General features: G+C 43.3%; 2 protein-coding genes and 1 non-coding gene across 4 annotated transcripts in view; 1 reads left to right on the top strand and 2 right to left on the bottom strand.

Moving 5' to 3' along the window:
- Positions 1 to 2,759: 2,759 nt before the first annotated feature.
- On the top strand, positions 2,760 to 5,365 carry Hmgb2 (high mobility group box 2). Its single transcript, XM_032919308.1, has 5 exons — positions 2,760 to 2,904; positions 3,429 to 3,598; positions 3,948 to 4,093; positions 4,171 to 4,345; positions 4,833 to 5,365. The coding sequence occupies exons 2-5, from the start codon at positions 3,449 to 3,451 to the stop codon at positions 4,992 to 4,994; spliced, it is 633 nt and encodes a 210-aa protein (XP_032775199.1). The 5' UTR covers positions 2,760 to 2,904; positions 3,429 to 3,448; the 3' UTR covers positions 4,995 to 5,365.
- Positions 5,366 to 10,528: 5,163 nt separating this feature from the next.
- LOC116915199 lies at positions 10,529 to 10,672 on the bottom strand. Its single transcript, XR_004389853.1, has one exon. It is a non-coding gene; the product is annotated as a small nucleolar RNA SNORA48 (small nucleolar RNA).
- Positions 10,673 to 14,069: 3,397 nt separating this feature from the next.
- Positions 14,070 to 18,533, bottom strand: part of Galnt7 (polypeptide N-acetylgalactosaminyltransferase 7) — a 123,452-nt gene continuing 118,988 nt past the window's right edge. For both annotated transcript variants that reach the window (XM_032919307.1, XM_032919306.1), the window contains exon 12: positions 14,070 to 15,365. In XM_032919307.1, coding sequence (XP_032775198.1) covers positions 15,228 to 15,365 — 138 coding nt within the window. In that variant the 3' untranslated portion in view covers positions 14,070 to 15,227. The remainder of the gene's footprint in view (positions 15,366 to 18,533) is intronic.

The raw sequence follows: 18,533 nt of genomic DNA, 5'->3' as shown, positions 1-18,533 counted from the left end.
GGGTACTTGTAATTGTTTTCTCTTGCTCTGCTAATCAATACTTCCTGTACAACTACTCCAGTACTACTTTCATAGGCTTTCCTTCCACCTTCATGGTCAAGGTGATTATGTTCTTGAGCAAGTTTTATCATTATCTTGTACTGTTTGTTTTTGTCTCTCTATATATACTAAATGTTCTGAGAGCAAAGACCACTGTCTTAGTTAGGGTCTCCAGTGCTGTGAAGACACCATGACCAAGGCAACACTTATAAAGGACTACCTTCAACTGGGGCTGGCTTACAGGTTCAGATGTTCAATCCATTACCGTCAAGGTGGGAAACAAGACAGCGTTCAGGCAGGCACGCTGGTGGAGGAGCTGAGAGTTATACACCTTGTTCTGAAGGCTCCTTGTTCCAAGGAGGTAAGAGGAGGATCTCAAAGCCCACCCTCATATTGACAGACTTCCTACAACAAGGCCACACCCACTCCAACAAGGCCACACCTCCTAATAGTGCATTCCCTGGGCCAAGCTTGTAAACACAGGAGTCTCTGGGGGCCAAACCTATTCAAACCACAACCACATCACATCTACCCAATTCTACTACTAAACTCGAAACTCAATGCTTGCATAGTCAACTACCATTTCTTGAATAAATATGCAACTTTTATATAAGTGCGACATGATGGTCTTTTAAAAGATATACTAAATCTTTTCATGTGGTGCGATGACTACTTTTGGTTGTCAACTTGACTACATCTGAAATTCACTTTAAAACCTAAGTAACTGGTACACCTGTGAGGGATTATTTTTCTTAATTAAATCATTTAAAGTGGGAAGACCCACTTTTAACCCGGATATTTTTGAGGCAGGAAGAACCATCTTGAAAATGAGCCACACCTTCTCTGGCAGCCTTTAAAGGCAGGAAGAAGAACGTGTGCTCTGGTTGCTTGCTAGCTCTCGCTCTCCCTAGAAATTCCTTCACTGCCATTAGAGCCTACTTCTTCAGGATTCTTTATATACTGAAAACCATTGGGGACATCCAGCCTTGTGGACTGAACAACTAACTTCTGGCTTCTTGGACCTTTCATAGTTAGTCAGTCATTGTTGGACCACAGCCTGTAAGTTATTCTAATAAGTCTACGAATAGATTCAGTCTGTTGGTTTTGTTCCCCTAGAGAACCCTGGTACATATAAAATTTAAAAACATGATTTAAAAGTGTAACACATCAGTAATTTCACTTATAGTGCTATTTAAATAATACACTCAGGTTTGGTTAGCTTCGAGTGAGTGTGTGTGTGTGTGTGTGTGTGTGTGTGTGCGCGCCTGTCTGTCTGTCCCCGTGTACTTTATAGATTAGTTGCAACTGTCATTTATTAGATGTAAGATTTCTGATAGACACAAAAATTTATAAGCATTATGATTAATAAAATTCTAGAACCTTAGCCAGGCATGGTGGTACATGCCTCTAATCCCAGGCAGAAGCAGCTGGGTGTGTCTGGTGTATGTAGTGAGTTCCAGGGACGGCCAGGCTACAAACACTAGCCAGGAAACCACCCAGCCTTGGAAAAACAAAACAATCAACAACAAAACAGATCTGGGACCTGCACCGAACTGGCACCTTATTTTTTTTTATTGTGGTAAAACATAAAAACTGTGTGACCACTGTTTGCTGACATTACACATATTCGCAGTGCTCAACAATCATCCATTTCCAAGGAGAAAACAGCTTTCAAGTCTTCTTTAAAAAGGGAAAGAACTGCTAGTCCGTAAGCACTATTGAAAATGATCCCCACACACGAACCAAACAGGAGGGCAAGTGCAAGCAAAGTTGTTGGAGGGAAAAATATTGAAAGTCCGTGAAAACAGCGTTGCCACAAACGGGAAATAGGCGAGGAGGGAAAGAGCTCCCCACAGCCAAAATCACAAGGCAGAAATGGCCTGCCAGGACCGGGTCCTCCTTCCTTGGGAAAGCAGCGTGACTGGCAGGGTGAGGGGAGTTGGCTCAGGTGCCCTCACTGGACCCTCGGCTCCCACCCGTGACCGTGCCTGTAAAGTGATGGGGTGCAGTGTGGAACCGTGCGTCTTAGGCGGGTCAGCTGTGGAAGATGCCGTCCCGGGGCCGAGGCAGGGTCTGTGGGGATGAGAGTCCCTCTAACCCGAGGGTGAGAGTTATTTATTTTTAAATCACTAGAGGACGACGGGACGAGGGTCGGTAAGAGAAAGCCCATGGGAAGGACACTCCGCATAATCCGAGGTTCCCCGCCCGGTTCCACCTCCGCCACAGCCTCATCAAGGCTCCGCACCGCACGGTCCCCACACTTTCCCCATCTTTTTATTTTGTGAACTCATAGCTGAGCCCCAGGCAGGCCACGACATCCAAACGGCGGCTGGCCTAGCGCTTTAAGTCGCCTCAGAGCCATCTTTTACACCTGAAGAATTTAGCGCCAGCCGCCCTACTTGATAGTTTTAAATCTGGCGGGGCAGCTCCTCTCGGGCGTGCCACACCCCTGTTTACAGCTCTGGCCAATCAGCGGTGGGCCCGCCATTTTTCAAACGCTTTTCCTGCCGCCAATCAGGGTCGAGCAGTACATTCCTCTCTAGACCGGTTCCAACGGGTCTGGGAGTTAACGACCTGGGAGACCACCAAACATGCTAGGCTAAGGCTGGAGGGACGGGCCTGGCCAGAAGCCCACCAATCAGAAGCCTTCTCTGTGAGAGGGCGGAGACTCCCCGGGTTTGAATAATCCTCACGACCAATCAGATCGGAGGAGGTGTGGCCTGCGACTGGTCTCGTCAAGTTGCCGTGGCGCGGAGAACTCTGCAAAACAAGAGGCTGGGGATTGCGTTAGTGATAAACCAGTTCTCGCCGGAGCTTGGGGAAGGAAGTCTCTCTGTGGAGGTCTGAGGGAAGAGCTCGCGCCAGGTAAGACTCGGCCGAGAGTCCCGGGGCTTGGCGGCCCGGCTCTTTCCGCGTAGACTGGGACATGTGTCGGGCTTCGGCACGGCCGCTTCGGGGGCCTTAGAAGGCGGGCGGAATTTGAGGTGAGAGCCGGGGCCATGGAAGTCGGGCGGGAAGCCCTTGAGCCCGGTCGCGTTTCTTTCTCTCTTTTATTGTTTTTCTTTTTCTTAAAAGAAAAAGAATTGGGTTGGACGTGAGTCTCGTGGTGGCTTGCCTAAGCCGCGCGGCTTTTCTGTCAGGAGGGCGCGCGGCCGGCGGCTTTTCGGCCTCGGGCGAGTGGCTGAAGCGCGGGCCGCGAGAGCCGGCCGGAGCCGGGCGGGGCTGGGCCCGGCTGGGGCGGGCGCGCGCCCCGCGCGCTCTCGCGTTGGGTTTGGGCGGGAAGCGGAGCGGAATCCCCCTCCCCGCTGCCCCCGTTCCCCTCCCCCCTCGGCGGTCCCCCTCCGCCTCACCCCGGCGGGCCCCCTTCTACTCGGCTTTCTCCTCGGCAGGTAGACGCTGCGCCGTCATCATGGGCAAGGGGGACCCCAACAAGCCGCGGGGCAAGATGTCCTCGTACGCCTTCTTCGTGCAGACCTGCCGGGAGGAGCACAAGAAGAAGCATCCCGACTCGTCGGTCAACTTCGCCGAGTTCTCGAAGAAATGTTCGGAGAGATGGAAGGTGGGGGCGGCATTCCCACTCACCTGCAGGCCGTTTCCGGGGTAGTTTTTTTTTTTTTTTTTTTTTGGCGGGTCCCCTGCGGGCAGGGGGGCCAGGGGCGGGGGGATTTGAAAAGTTCCCAAGCTGAGGCGCCATTAATGCAAATGGGAATTTTTGCTCGTTTCTTGGTCCGGCTAAGAGCTGATTTTTTTGGTTGGGAGCCTAGCCTTTAACGGCTGAGCCATCTCTCCAGCCACCGGCCAAGAGCTTTAAAGTTTACCGACTTCCTCGACGCATTTGTCTATCCACTTCCTTGTACAGCCAAGAACTTTAAACTTCTTGCCCATTGACTTCGTTTTTCTGCCCATAGACCATGTCTGCCAAGGAAAAGTCGAAGTTTGAAGATTTGGCCAAGAGCGACAAAGCTCGTTATGACAGGGAGATGAAGAACTATGTTCCTCCCAAAGGTGATAAGAAAGGAAAGAAAAAAGATCCAAATGCTCCCAAGAGACCACCGTAAGTTGATCCGAAAACTGACCCAACCCACCCGCCCCAGTCCTATCCTTTATTTAACAACTCTTGCTTCCTTGCAGGTCTGCCTTCTTCCTGTTTTGCTCTGAACATCGCCCAAAGATCAAAAGTGAACACCCCGGCCTGTCTATTGGAGATACTGCAAAGAAACTGGGGGAGATGTGGTCTGAGCAATCTGCCAAAGATAAACAACCGTATGAGCAGAAAGCAGCTAAACTAAAGGAGAAGTATGAAAAGGTACAGTGCCTTTTAAAATAATATTAATGTAGAAATGGGAAATTTATGCTAACCACTGGCTGTCAGTTTTTTGAAAAGTCCTAATGAAACTTGAGCAGAGCAGGCAAGTTTACCCCATAATCTGTGTTTGTGGCCCTGGTAAATTCCTGCCTCTAAACTCACTGTAGTTGTGTAAATCTGTTTTAGAGGGTAGAGTGCCAGCTATGTTTTTAGGTAGTTGTATATAAAATATAAGGTGGGAAAGGGGCTTACATGCAAAGTAAATGGGCATTGTCAGTAAAAGTGTTAGTAACTGATCGCAGGCAGCTCCCATTAGTTACCTGATGTGCTTTCTAAAGCATAGATGGAAGCAGATGCTCTCAAACCTGTGGTGGTTTGAATACCAGCTAGTAAGAGTTTTGGTCAGTTTTAAATTGTTTACAATTGAGTGGTTTTTCACACTTGAGTAATGGTACCGGATGCTGATCTTACTTTGACAATATTTCAGGATATTGCTGCATACCGTGCCAAGGGCAAAAGTGAAGTAGGAAAGAAGGGTCCTGGTAGGCCAACAGGCTCAAAGAAGAAGAATGAACCAGAAGATGAGGAAGAGGAGGAGGAAGAAGAAGATGATGAAGATGAAGAGGAGGAAGATGAGGATGAAGAATAAGTATCTGTCCTAAAGTGTGGAGTATATGTGCTCAGGCAATTATTTTGCTAAGAATGTGAAATTCAAGTGCAGCTCAACATTAGCTTCAGTATAAAAACTGTACAGATTTTTGTATAGCTGATGAGATTCTTTGTAGAGAAAATACTTTTTAAAAAGAGTTTGTAGCTTTTTCAGGGGCTACAACGTACAGTTAGATTTAAAGCTTTTGATGTTGAATGTTTCTAAATATTTAATGGTTTCTTTAATTTCTTATGATAGCAAAAAAAAAAACTTCATAGGAATTTGTATTACCAGTAAAAGAATTTTTTTTTAGGATGTTGCATTTTTGTTTTTTTTTTAAATTTGTAATAAAATAATGTATATTACTTGCATTGTGCTTGTATTAATTTTTCCCTGAACACAGATGCAGACATGTCTTTTTACACAGTTTAGTTTATATTAATCATTAATTTGCTTCTCTGGTTTTTGTGTTTAGACAGAAGGGCCAATTACTTTTAATGACCACAAGCTAAGACATAATTAGCAACAGGTTATAAAGCATTAGGGACATGTTGGCTTGATTTCTAGAACAAATAGACTTCACTTTCAAAGTTTTATTATGATTGTAAAAATTACAAGTCTAAAGATTCAAATTTGGAGTTGGGGGTGTAAGTTTTTAGGCTTTAGGTGATTTAGTATACTAAAATATTTTGGATAATATACTAAGTATCTAGGTGTGGGGATTTACAGTTATTTTGATTCCCTTAATGTTAGCAGTATGGATTTGTGCTGTGGACAGGTCTTTGCTTGTGTCAAAATCGGAAGTTATAAGATGAGGTTAGTTGAATGTGTTAGACAACTTGAGATTTGTGAAGATGTTGAAAGTCTGGAAAGCCAGGCTGGGAGCGTTGGCAAGTACATGTGATCCCAGAGTGGAAGGCAGAGGCAGTAGGGTTGGCCTACCCTAGTTAGATACAACCACCACCAAAGACAGTAAACACTGTAAGGGTATAGAAGATGTTAAGGATATATAAAACAGATAGTTACTTCCCTTTTCAGCTTCGCATTTTTCAAGACTACGCTAACATCAAGAATATGAGCATAACCATATATATTTATGACTTATTACACAAGTGAATTCTCAGAGCAATGACTTAAATGTCTGCATACTCTCACATTGAATAGGTTGTAATTTAACTATTTCGCTAAAAAGTAATCCAGCACATCTCTTAAGTTTGAGGCCAACCTGTCTACAGAGTTCCAGAATTGCCAAAGGCTACACAGAAGTGCTTACCTTCACTATCCTAGCACCCTGTTCAACTTAAGAATATTGCTGTGACTATTTTTATGTGTGAAAAAAGTCTTAGAAGGAATAACAGCTAAAAGGTATGGATAATGTAGAATTTGCTACTTAGAATAACCTAAACCTTTAATTTTGCTTTTGACAGTGCTGGGAATAGAACCTGGGGCCTTATGCATGCCAGGCAAGTGCTGTATCTGAGCTAACTTGAATGGCCTTGCTATCTTCTCCCAAACTTGTATTTAAGTTAGAAATTGCTCTTGGACTTAAGTAACTCAAAGCCAGGCAAAACTGCTCTAAGTAGTAGTATGGTATATGCCATACTAGCGGTTTTGTAGTACCTGTTCCATCTATGTAATGGTTCTCAAATTTCATTGTTTTTGTTATTCTGATATATATCTCACATGTATCACATTTTAAAACTTTTTCTGTGCTTAGATGTTTTGCCTTGCTTTGATGTCTCTGCTCTTTAAAAGTATTTATGGAGACATTTGTATATTAGCAAAAATGGCACTTGGTATTTTTTTCTTTGTCATTTTTCCCTTTGCCATTTTTAAATGAATAGGTCTATTTGAGTGTAGTCAAGTGTATAATTTCTTACATGGCTCTCGTAAGCCTATCAGCCAAGGTCAACATCAGTTGTCCTTTGGTGTTTTTAAAAGAAAAGTGAAGGCTGGGGAGATTGCACATCAGGTAGTAACATTGGCTACCCCGGCCTGATTTTGAGTTCAGTTCTTAGAATGAACTGAGAATGTGTTTCTGACCTCTGTGTGTCACGGTCAGTCACAAGAATATCACTATAAGTAATAAGACACCTTAAATCTGGCTTCTCAGCTGTTGCATATCTTTAATCCTAGGTAGAGGCGAGTTGGTCTTTGAATGTAGCCTGGTCTACATTAGAGAAACCCTGTCTTGGAAAAAATGAACAAAAACCTGATTTCCCATTACACCATGAAATGTTTTGCAAAACTAACTTATTTTTTAGGGAATAGCAATAATAAAATGTTAGGGCATTTTATAAAGGTGAAACAATACTGATGGAAACGAGCCTGTTTTAAGTTTTTCATGAGATTCCCAGTGGGAATGCCACTTTGAGATTTATTTGTTGGTTGCTAGAAGTACAGGGCACATGATGGGAAAGGCTGAAGTGATGAGGGGTTACGGCCTGCACAATGTATTAATCTTTATTCTGTGTGGCAGTGTCTGACTGGCAAAATGTTCTATGCATATTTCTAAACACGAACATTAAGATAAGTGGGAGGGCTACTTACTCTGCCTTGTTGGGTAGAAATGATATAAAATTCACAGGTCACCCAATTTTTCAAGTGGAATCAGTTTATAGACACTGAAATCTCAAATATTTGCAATACATTCATATTCTAGGGTCAAAGAAAACTGGTTTTACTAAGAGCTACCAGTTTGGCATTTCTATGTTGGTCCTTATACTACAACAAAGTTAAGACATTTTCTGGGGTCAGTGAACCTCATTGTGCTCCTAGTCCTTGATCATCTCTTGGTGAGCTTCATCCTCCATGTTACCACATCTGTAGAATAGCACAATTAAAATGTTCATTTTAAAAGTGGAAAGTTGGGGGGTTGGGGATTTAGCTCAGTGGTAGAGCTCTTGCTAGGCCCTGGGTTCGGTCCCCAGCTCCGAAAAAAAGAAAAAAAAAAGTGGAAAGTCAGACTGGAATGATGGCTCAGCTATTAAGAGCCCTGGCTGTTCTTGAAGAGGACCTGGGTTCAATAGCCATCATACACATAGTGGCTTACAATTCCAACTAGAGTTCAGGAGATGTTGACCTCTCTTGGTCTCCTCAGGTACCAGGAATGCATGTAACATAGACATGCATGCAGAGAAAACACACACACTTATAAAACAGTAATTAGAAAAGAAAACTAAAGACTAACTTAGGTGCCCAGTAGTACCAAAATTTCAAACCAATTCACCAAATTTTAGGAGCGGAAATGGTTTTATCCAGTGGAAACCTATCCAGTTTCCCTTCTTCACTAAGGCGATGTTTCTGTATCTTGGTCCTGCTGATCTGGACACTAAACCAGCCTGGCTTCAGATTCAAGAGTCTGCCTCCAACTGGTAAGCAGTAAAAGTATGTGCTACCGTGCCCAGCCTGTTGTTTTGTAGCTCAGGTAACATAATAATCATTTGTCTTTTCTATCATAAATATGCATTCTCTAACTTTGCACATGACCAAAAAAGATGAGGTGGCTTATACAAAAGCAACCTAACAACATAAAATATAAATGTAAAGGGAGTTAGGGGGCAAGACTAAAATTAAAAGGCCATAGGAGTTTCCACTTGAGAACAGCTCTATTCTTTACTGGTTCTTTCCTTAGCCTCTTGGTAAAATTTTAAAATGGATGTAGAGTACACACTTAATCCTGGCCTTTGGGAGGTGGGCGAGGAAGGATTGGAAGTTCAAACTATATAACACATTTGAGGGTAATCAGAACATGACATTCTGTGCAGGAGTTTAATTCAACATGGACAAATGCTTTAACTTCAAAGTATGTGCAACTTGCTGTATATTTTAGTTACTTTTGGTATTTATAAAAAGTGATGAATAAAGTCCCTTAGGATATGGCCTTTTCGCTTTAATACTGTGTCATTAAAACTAGTCTAGTTCATGCTCTTCATTGTATACCATAACAGTATATGATTGTCAGATGGATGGAGTGGTGCGTGCTTTTAATCCCAGCACTTGGGAAGCAGAGGCAGGTGGATTTCTGTCAGATTGAGGCCAACCTTGTCTACATAGTGATTCTAGGATAGCCAGAGCTATCGAGTGAGACTTGTTTAAAAAAAACAAAACCAGGGGTTGGGGATTTAGTTCAGTGGTAGAGCGCTTGCCTAGGAAGCGCAAGGCCCTGGGTTCCGTCCCCAGCTCCGGAAAAAAAAGAATCAAAAAAAAAAAAAATCCAAAAAAAACCAAAACCAATATATGATTGTCATATTTTATCTACGAATAGGCATTCAGCTTTTTTCTCCCTTTCTGCTGCAGTGGCAGATTCCCACTGTTTTGTTCAGCTCAGCAATATTAGTATGCTTATTAGTATGCTTGTATTGCCTTCTTTGTCTCCCAGGTAGACAGACATAGTACATGGGGTTCACCTTCTGCGCCTCTCTCTTTCTCTCCCTTTCCCTCTCCCTCTCCCTCCCTCCCTCCATCCCCCCTCCTCTCTCCTTCCATCCCCCCTCATCTCAAGATTTATGTGCATTGGTGTTTTGCCTGCATGTATAACTCTATGAGGGACCCAGATCCCCTAGAACTGCAGTTACATAGACGGCTGTGAGCTGACATGTAGGTACTGGTGCTGGGAACTGAACCTAGGTCCTCTGGAAGAACAGCAAGTACCCTTAACTGCTGAGCCATCTCAGGTTGCTTTGCCTGCTGTGTAGTCCTGAGAAGAGTTGCCCATGTATTTTGTCATTTTAAGGTTGTTTAGGGATAGCAGGTTAAATCCAATACCAGGGACTGTCAAGTTTTCCATTAAAAGTCTTGATTGGGGACTTAATCCTTAATAAAGCTAGATTTACCATTCTCAAAAGCCCAAGTGTGGCTTCATTGGAATTACCACTGAGAGTCACATCTCACAGGTTGTACGGTGAATGATGTGGCAGATAAAACAATTTCCTCTGTGGTGGTCACTTCACATGCAGCTTCTTTAACTTCCCAACTTCATTTCATTGTAAAGTATGGGCCATAATATCTGAAACCTAAAATATATACATCCATTCATTGCCTTTCAGGGGGTTCTGCACTGGAGGAGTCTTGTATTTAAAAAAAAAATCACAAAATCAGAAAGTAACATTTATGTTTATGACTTTGATTATGTGTTGAGAACTTTATGTAAATACTTCAGGCACACCATTAGCCTATAAATAAAACACATACTATAAGTGAGGAAGCTGTGCTAGAGAACTTAAACTCCTCACACTGGACTCTACTGTTACACCACCCTTTAGTTGAACAGACTGTAACATCGGCCACCATAAAAATTAAGAAGCACCTGCTGCAGCTCCGCTCCAAGGTAGGCTGAGTTATTTAAAAACTACCAGAATCTACTAAGCTCAATTATAGGCGATTCATAATCTTAAAAGAGAACTATTGCAAAACAGTTCTTTATCTTATTTAGAAATAGTTCTTTCTTTAACCTCTAGTTGCAAGAACAATTTAAACTTGTCTTTTTTATTATTATTATTTTTTTATTTTTTATTTTTTATTTTTTTATTATTGCATGTGTCCTAGGCATGAAACATCTTTGGCCACCAAGCCAGGCATCAAGCTAGGATGAACCAAGGCCTGCCGCCTGCTCTGCCTCTGACTGATGTAAGAACAACACCACAAACCAGGTACCTCTTTGCCCATTGCCAGGGAGTGTTGTCTTTTTTATAAATTGCTTTTTTTATTCACTTTATACTCTGCCTCCTCCTAGTCACCCCTTTCCACTATCCTACCCCCATCCCTCCTCCCCTTCTTCTCTGAGTGGGTGGGGGGACCCCTGGGTATTCTCCCATTCTGGCATATCAAGTCTCTCTGAGGCTGGGCACATTCTCTCTCACTGAGGCCAGACAAGGCAGCCCAGCTAGAAGAACACGTCCCATGGACAGGCAACAGCTTTTGGGCTAGTTGTTTGGGACCCATATGAAGACCAAGCTGCACATCTACATATGTGCACAGAGGCCTAGGTCCAGCCTGTGTATACTCTTTGGTTGGTGATTCTGTCTCTGAAAGCCTCATTGTTCCAGGTTAGTTGACTCTTGGTCTTCCTGTGGAGTTCCTATCCCCTCAGAGGCCTCAATTCTTCAAGAAGAGTCCCCAAGATCCATCCACTGGTTGGTTGTGGGTGTCGGCATCTTTCTGAGTCAGCTGCTGGGTGGAGTCTCTCAGAGACAGACTATCATAAATAGTGGCAGGAATTGGTGCTTGCACATGAGATGGGTCTCTAGTTGGGACGGTTATTGGTTGGCCATCCCTCCAGTCTCTGCTCCATCCCCAGTCCATGCATTTCTTGTAGACAGGATAAGTTTGGGTTGAAAGTTCTGAGGATGGGTTGGTGTTCCTACTGCTTCACTGGGGTTTCTGCCTGGCTCCAGGAGGTGGCCTCTTCAAATTCCATATCTCCAATATAGTGAGTCACAGCTAAGGTCACCCCCATTGATTTTTGGGCATCTCTCTTATCCCAGATTTCAGTCTCTTCCTGGAGATGCTCCCTACCTCCCCACACCCTTCAGTTGCAGATCGCCATTCATTCTCATGACCATCCGGCCACCCCTCTTGTTCCTCCCCACATCTGATCCTGAACCCACACCCATTCCTTTCCCCATTCCCCTCTCCCACCCAGTCCTTCCGTCTTCCTCCTATGACTATTTTATTCCCCCTTCTAAGTGAGATTCAAGCATCCTCGCTTAGGCCTTCCTTCTTGTTTAGCTTCTTTGGGTCTGTGGATTGTAGCATGGGTATCCTATATTTTGTGGCTAATATCCACTTATAAGTGAGTGAATACCATGCATATACTTTTGGGTCTGGGTTACCTCACACAGGATGATATTCTCAAGTTCCATTCATTTGCCTGCAAATTCATGATGTCCTTGTTTTTAATAGCTGAGTGTTCTATTGCTTGATGGACCACATTTTCTTTATCCATTCTTCAGTTGAGGGATATCTACTTGTTTCTAGTTTCTATTAGGCATAAAGCTGCTATGAACATAGTTGAGCAAATGTCTTTGTGGGGTGGTGCAGTATATTTTGAGTGTATGTCCAGGAGTGGTATAGCTGGGTTTTGAGTAGAACTATTTTGTTTTCTGAGAAACTGCCAAATTGATTTCCAAAGTAATTTTGTTTGGTCCTTTAATCAGATTCTTTCACTGCTCAATATTTTAAAAGATGCATCATGTGGAATAATTTTCATGTATCAAACTTTTTGTTTTTTTGAGAGAGAACATTTAGCCTGGGTGGTTCAGAACCCTCTATGTAGACCAGGACACAAACATCCACCTGCCTCAGCTTCTCAGGTGCTGGGATTAAAGGCATGTGTCACCATGCCCCAATTTTATGAGGACTCCACCCAGTCATATTGTTTAGAAATGAAAAATATTCTCTGAGATGGTCTTTTAAGATGGCCCTTACTTTGAATGTCTGTATCCCTGTTGTCACCTGAAGTGGTTTGTTTCACCAACTTCCACGGGCAATTTCTAGTTTTGTTTTGGTAGTCTCCCACTCTCTTGGCTTCAGTTTGTTGATGTGTTGTTTTGATTTAAAAATAGTTTTGCTGTCAATAGGCAGTTTTATTGGAATAGTCACGGCCAAGAAAGATACTTACTCCGAAGATCATATTTTATCATCTGATAGGTGATGTAAACGAGTAGTAGAGCTAAACAGCCTGAAAGTAGTAGAGCTAAACAACCTCATCTCTGTGTTTCCACTCTACAGGCGGGTACATGCACACAGAGGCACACACTAGTCTGATGTAGTCTGCATCATTTCAGTGATTAATCTTAACCCTGAAGAAACCCTGTAAATACACACCCTGACTATCTTTTTTTTTTTTCTTGAGGGCAATCTGGATATTTATTTTTGGCTCTTGCTCTTTTTAAAAACCCGAGCAAGTGTGCAATGATATAGAGAAATAATTACAAGTACTGACAAGTTATGGATTAAAATACAGTATTTTATTTTTCCTCACCTATAAAACAAGCAACCCAGAATTAAGTTATACATAAGCTTCTCAAGTTTATCCTAGTAAAATTTTGAATATTTGTACAATTTCTACAGAAACATACAGTGTATCAAAATCTGCATAAATCAAATTTATAAAATGTGTAGAAATGCATAGTGGTATTATCAACTTACAAAGCAAGGGTATGGGGACTGTTCCCAAAGCAGCCTGAAGTATAAAATAGTCATTATGGCAGCAGCTTCTGATGTTTCCATGTGTGGCAAGGTTTCTGATTTCGATACACAGAATCGTGTTTATAGCATATCCTAACGAATTGTACTAAAAACAATTTAATTTACCCATAAAATTACATGCACACTTCATGGGCCACCTTTCTTAGCCTATGCATAGATATGAGGTTCAAATCTATTTAACAGGGAAAATGGTGTCAATTTCTAACGCACAAGTAATTACCAGTCCTCTTAACTTCCTTTCTATAATGGATTTATTTGCAATTGTATAAGCATATAAATGCATTTCTTCTTTAAATAACCCTAGAGATGAAAGTTTAAATAGTTGATCACAGGTCAGTAGCAAAGTACAAATTGACAATTCAAGATTATAAATAAAACTGTTCAGGATGTTTAATTTTTACTGTCCAAATTGATGAATTAAAGTTGGAAGAAAAATAATCATATGCTTTTCTCCCAAAAAATGTAGACTTTTTTTCTTCCGTTTTTTTCCCCCTTAAGCTTTAATTAAAAATATTTCTTTCTGGCAGTAGTTTGTCATTGATACCATGATTACATGATCAAAAATGCTTAACAGGCCCCAGCTCACCACACTGCTTTTCTTTTCTTTCCTTTCTTTTTTTGGCACTCAATGTAGACATTTTAATTTGGGGGGTGGGGTGTGGGGGATAATAGAAGACTTCCTAGAAACTAAAGTTTGCAACATTTGGTTCTCTCTTAAAGTAGGTATTGTCTTAATAAACGTTCAAATTAAATCTTCTTTTCCATGGAGAATATAAAAAAAATTTATACTCCCTAAAAAGAAATTAAGGACCTTACAGAACTAGCATCTAACTTAGCAGAATGTAGCCCACATTTGTTGATGATAAAATAAAAAAGAATGCGCATGGAATTTCCTTTGAACGAAGACAAACGAAGTGTCAGCTCATTTCGTCCACAGCTTGGGCTGGGCTGGGCTTTCTTCCTAAGGCTTCCCTCTCACAAGGACGCAGGAATTCTTACCTCAGGCCCAACCTAGGGCATTCCTTCACAGGAGGGCTTTGTTGTGTTGTTTTCCTGACCCTCAAACTGCCCTTCACATTTCAAACAGAATTATTTCTCGTTTTCTAAAGTGACTGGTACTGGGGGAAGCAGATGTAAATGTAGATGGGCAAAATCCAACCCCTCTTTTCAGAAGGAAGACTCCTTTGCGAGCCTGGAGTTGGTGAGAACTGAGGGCTTTGAGAACATCCGCAGGCTAGGGAGGTAATGCCATAGAGTCTGCCCCACTGAACGGCCTTGATTGTCCCCACCGTGGTCCTTGATCCTGCCATACACCGTTCCACTTCATAGCCAAGAAATTCACATGTGAGTAACAGGCGGATTCCCCAGGTGACATTCACTGTTACCATTCATGGTTACCAGCATAGAAATTTCACTAGAAGCTCTCAAAAAATATACTGAGAAATCAAAGAGGCACTAAATGTGTTGAGTTTCACCTTTCAAACAGCAGCGTGACTGAAGGAAGGCCGCCTTGGCCAACAACCCGTGGCAATGCTTCCGAAAGATGTAAAATTAAATACACAGCAGGTTGATCGTCACCAAGTCGGATGTGAAAGTCTGCTCACTCCAACCCTTGTTTGTTTTCAAGTGTGTTAAAAAAACAAGAACAACATCAACAACGAAAATACCAAACTGCCTTCCAGACCCCTGAGTGTATTCCCAAAGAAGACAACGTAACGCTTTAACTCGGAGGTTCGGGACACCGAGTTAAAGGTACAAATTACCGACATCATCACGAAACAAAACAAAAACGATGTAAACATCTAGAGTTTAAGGTAAGAGCAGTTTTGTAAACAGTAACTGCAGATGATAATATTATTGTAAAAATCACAGTTTATCAACGCCCCTTCCAACTGATCAGAGAGGCCCCAGGTTTGGAGCTGTACAAAATTAACAATAATGGTTGCAGCAGGTTTCAGGCGGATTTCAGTCCTCCGTAAATGTACTTGTCCGCAGGTGGACTGTTGGCGTCTTCCGTTCTCGTCACACACTGTGGATGTTATTCATCTCCCACTTCTGAGTCATTTTACCGTTGTCACAGCTGGAGATGAACACTTGATGGAGGACCTCGGAGCGATCTAAGCACTTTCCTGAGGCGATGTGCATAAACCTGTGCAGGTTCTGAGAAACACAGTGAGTGAAAGTAAGTTTCAAATGTGGACTCTGCCACCTCCGATAGAAAGACAGGGCATCGAGTGGACCGATGGGGTTGCCATCCCACAGTCAAAAACTCTGATCCAGAATCGGTCCTGTCTGAAAGAACTGCAGGGACAAAAATGGAGAAGGAAAGAAAAGGATTGAGGAAAAGGAGGTGCAGTGACAGGCCCAAAGTGGGATCCAGCTCAAGGGGAGAAGGCCCCGAGGCCTGACACCATCACTGATGCTATGGTGCGTGTACAAACACCAGCGAGCAGTTGGAAGAGTCAGAGGCAGATACTTACACCCAGCCATGGACTGAAACTGGGGACCCCTCAGGCTGAATCAGGGAAAGGCTGGAAGAAGCTGAGAAGGAGAGCAGTCCTATAGAAGACCAGCACTCTCAACTAACATGGACCCCTGAGATCTCTCAGACACTGAGCCACCAACCAGGCAGCATGCACCAGCTGCTATGAGGCCCCTGACACACACAGCAGAGGACTCAGTGAGAGAAGATGCACCGAACCCTTAAGGGACTTGAGGCCCCAGACAGTAGGGACGTTTGGTGGGGTGCGGGGGACATCCCCTTGGAGATGGGGGAGAGGGAATGAGATGAGGAACAGTCTGAGGGCAGACAGGGAAGGAGATAATGACTAGACTGTAAAAAAAAGATTAAGGAATAATAATAATTAAAAAAATGTGGACTTTGATGTCCCTGCCAGGAGGCGCCATTACTCGGCTTTCACAGCAGGCAATGTGAGCACGTGGGACACGCACACTGGACAAGCCTTGGATGCCAGTATTCTTAGCCCTTCCCTTTTGGTTATGCCATCTGAACTCTGTCAAACCCCATCCACACTAATTGAAGTTCAGTGTCTTCCCCTCCAAACCTTTGTCTCTCATTCTTAGTCTGGCTAAAGACAATCCCAGCCCTCCAGTCCCGAGGAAGCAACATGTCTTTCTTATCCGCCTCACATCAGCTCTCTACGGCTAATGCGTTCAGTGTTTCTGGCTTCTGTTTCTTCACTCCTGTCTCCCTGCTCTAAGACATTCTTCATCATCCGCTGTTTATTTCTTCAATTCAGCTCTTAGCTTGTCAGACAAAAAGGGCCTCAAATATCCGAGATTGGGTGTTTAGCAGAACACAAAGGAGTTAATTTGCTGCCCTTTGGGTTGAATGGACTTCTGTACCATTGCAGCAAAAGCAATGGGTGAAATCATTCAAATCCTCACATCAATCAAGCAGCGATGGATGGATGGATGGATGGGTGCAAACCGCCAACAGCCAGCCCTACTGGCATTGCAATGACAAACCACACTTTCATGTAAGGATGCTACAAAAATGTTCTTCATCTTTTTGGGGGTGGGGAGCAAGGTTCAAGACAGCGTTTCTCTCTGTAGCCCTTGGCTATTCTAGGAGTAGCTCTAGACCAGCCTGGCCTCAAAGTCACAGAGATTCTCCTGCCTCTACCTCCCAAACGCTGTGGTTAAAGGCTTTGGCCTGTCAGAGCTTATTAATCTTTAGTTAACAACGTGACCATCGTGTGTGTCCTTTAAAACCCACCCAGGTGAGAAGGAAAGCCTAGACCAAGGGCTTGTGCGTGGCAGGACTCAGTGGTGCCTTGAGAAAGACACAGGAAGGACAAATGCCTATTTTGTTCACACACTGCCAGCAGACTGATCCTTCAAACGTCGGTACCGTCTGTTACTACAAGGAAAGCAGCTGTAACAACGAAACCCATGCAACAACTGGCAGGGGCTGTCCCTGAATCTGTGGCCTTTCTGTGGATCCTGCTCGCCTACCTAACTGGGCTGCCTTACCTGGCCCCAGTGGGAGAGGATGCACCTAGTCCTGCGGTGTGTTCAGTGCCAGGGTGGGCTGGTACAGGGGTGGGGGGGGAGGAAAGGCAGGTGGGAGGGGGCACTGGGAGGAGAGAGGGGGCTGCGAGTGGGATGTAAAGTGAATAAACAAACAAATGCTAAATAAATAAATAAATAAATGCCAAAACTAAAGCAGGGGTGGGGGTGGGGCACCCACCCAAACAAACCAAAAAATACTTCACTGTTGGTTCTAGTTTTCAAGCAAAAATCAGAATTTTGGGAAACTTACCACTACTATAAAGATTTCATACAATTTAAAGACTTTTCTAACAGGATAATTTTTATATTTCTACTTTTTTTGGTATATTCTACGATGGAACATGTCAGCATTTGGAAGATCTCTATAACTTAGCGAATAGTATAACATAGTATTAATTTGGCATAATTTGAAACAGAAGGTTACACATTCTTCCAATTTAATTTCCAATCCCAGAAATAATCTTAGTAACAACCTGCATGAGAGCTGTTTGGGAGTGCTGGTATCTGTTTACTGTTGTCTAGAAACAGGGCCTCGATACTGTGGCACAGGCTGCCTTCAAATGCGCAGCTTCCAACCTTAGCCTCACAAGTTTTGGGCTCTCAGGCTAGCACAACAGTGCTGAGTCTCAATTATCCTTAAGGGTTAAGGGGGATGCAGAAGCCAGAAAGTCTGAGGACTCAGTTCACACCGATCTTCTCTGCAAACCCAATGTCACGATCCCTTTCCTGACGGTATCCACTGATTCCTGGGGGAGTTCATAAAGTGCCAGCTCACATTAGGGACAACCTAAGTGCAGTCCTCAGAGTTTTCTGTGATTCTTCATGTTGGGTCTTGGCTCATCTGGTTTTTCCTCTATGAAAACTGATCAGAAGCAATGGCCACGTTCTTCTCTTCTTTCCTCCCACACAACAGTTTGCTTGTTTCTAACTGCATCTTTTTCCTTCTACACATTCTAAGTATGTTCTAGACCGTTTCCACACTCTCAGATTCTGCCACTGGGCCCCAGCGGAGCCATGAATGTGTAGTGTCTTAAGTAGCTGAAACATGTAGATTCTAGTTTTTAATTTTTTTAATTTGGGGGTTGGTACTGAGGATTAAATTACTATGTGGTACCTCTGAGTTCTGTCCCCAGCCAATATCCACTCATGTAGTCTCCCTATGTAGTAACTTAATTACAGTTTCCCCTCCCTCTGCTCCTCCCAGTTCTTCCCCACCTTCCCTCCCATCTGAATCCATTCCCTTTCTGTCTCTCATTAGAAAACAGACAGGTTTCTGAGGGATCGTAATAAAGT

Source organism: Rattus rattus, chromosome 13 (assembly GCF_011064425.1).
Source record: "Rattus rattus isolate New Zealand chromosome 13, Rrattus_CSIRO_v1, whole genome shotgun sequence".
Lineage (NCBI taxonomy): Eukaryota > Metazoa > Chordata > Mammalia > Rodentia > Muridae > Rattus > Rattus rattus.
This window is presented reverse-complemented; position numbering and strand designations above follow the sequence as displayed.

Coding starts and splice junctions, on each gene's coding strand:
- Hmgb2 (XM_032919308.1), top strand. CDS start 3,449: ATGGGCAAGGGGGACCCCAACAAGCCGCGGGGCAAGATGTCCTCGTAC. Junction 3,599..3,947: donor AATGTTCGGAGAGATGGAAG/GTGGGGGCGGCA, acceptor TTCTGCCCATAG/ACCATGTCTGCCAAGGAAAA. Junction 4,346..4,832: donor TAAAGGAGAAGTATGAAAAG/GTACAGTGCCTT, acceptor ACAATATTTCAG/GATATTGCTGCATACCGTGC.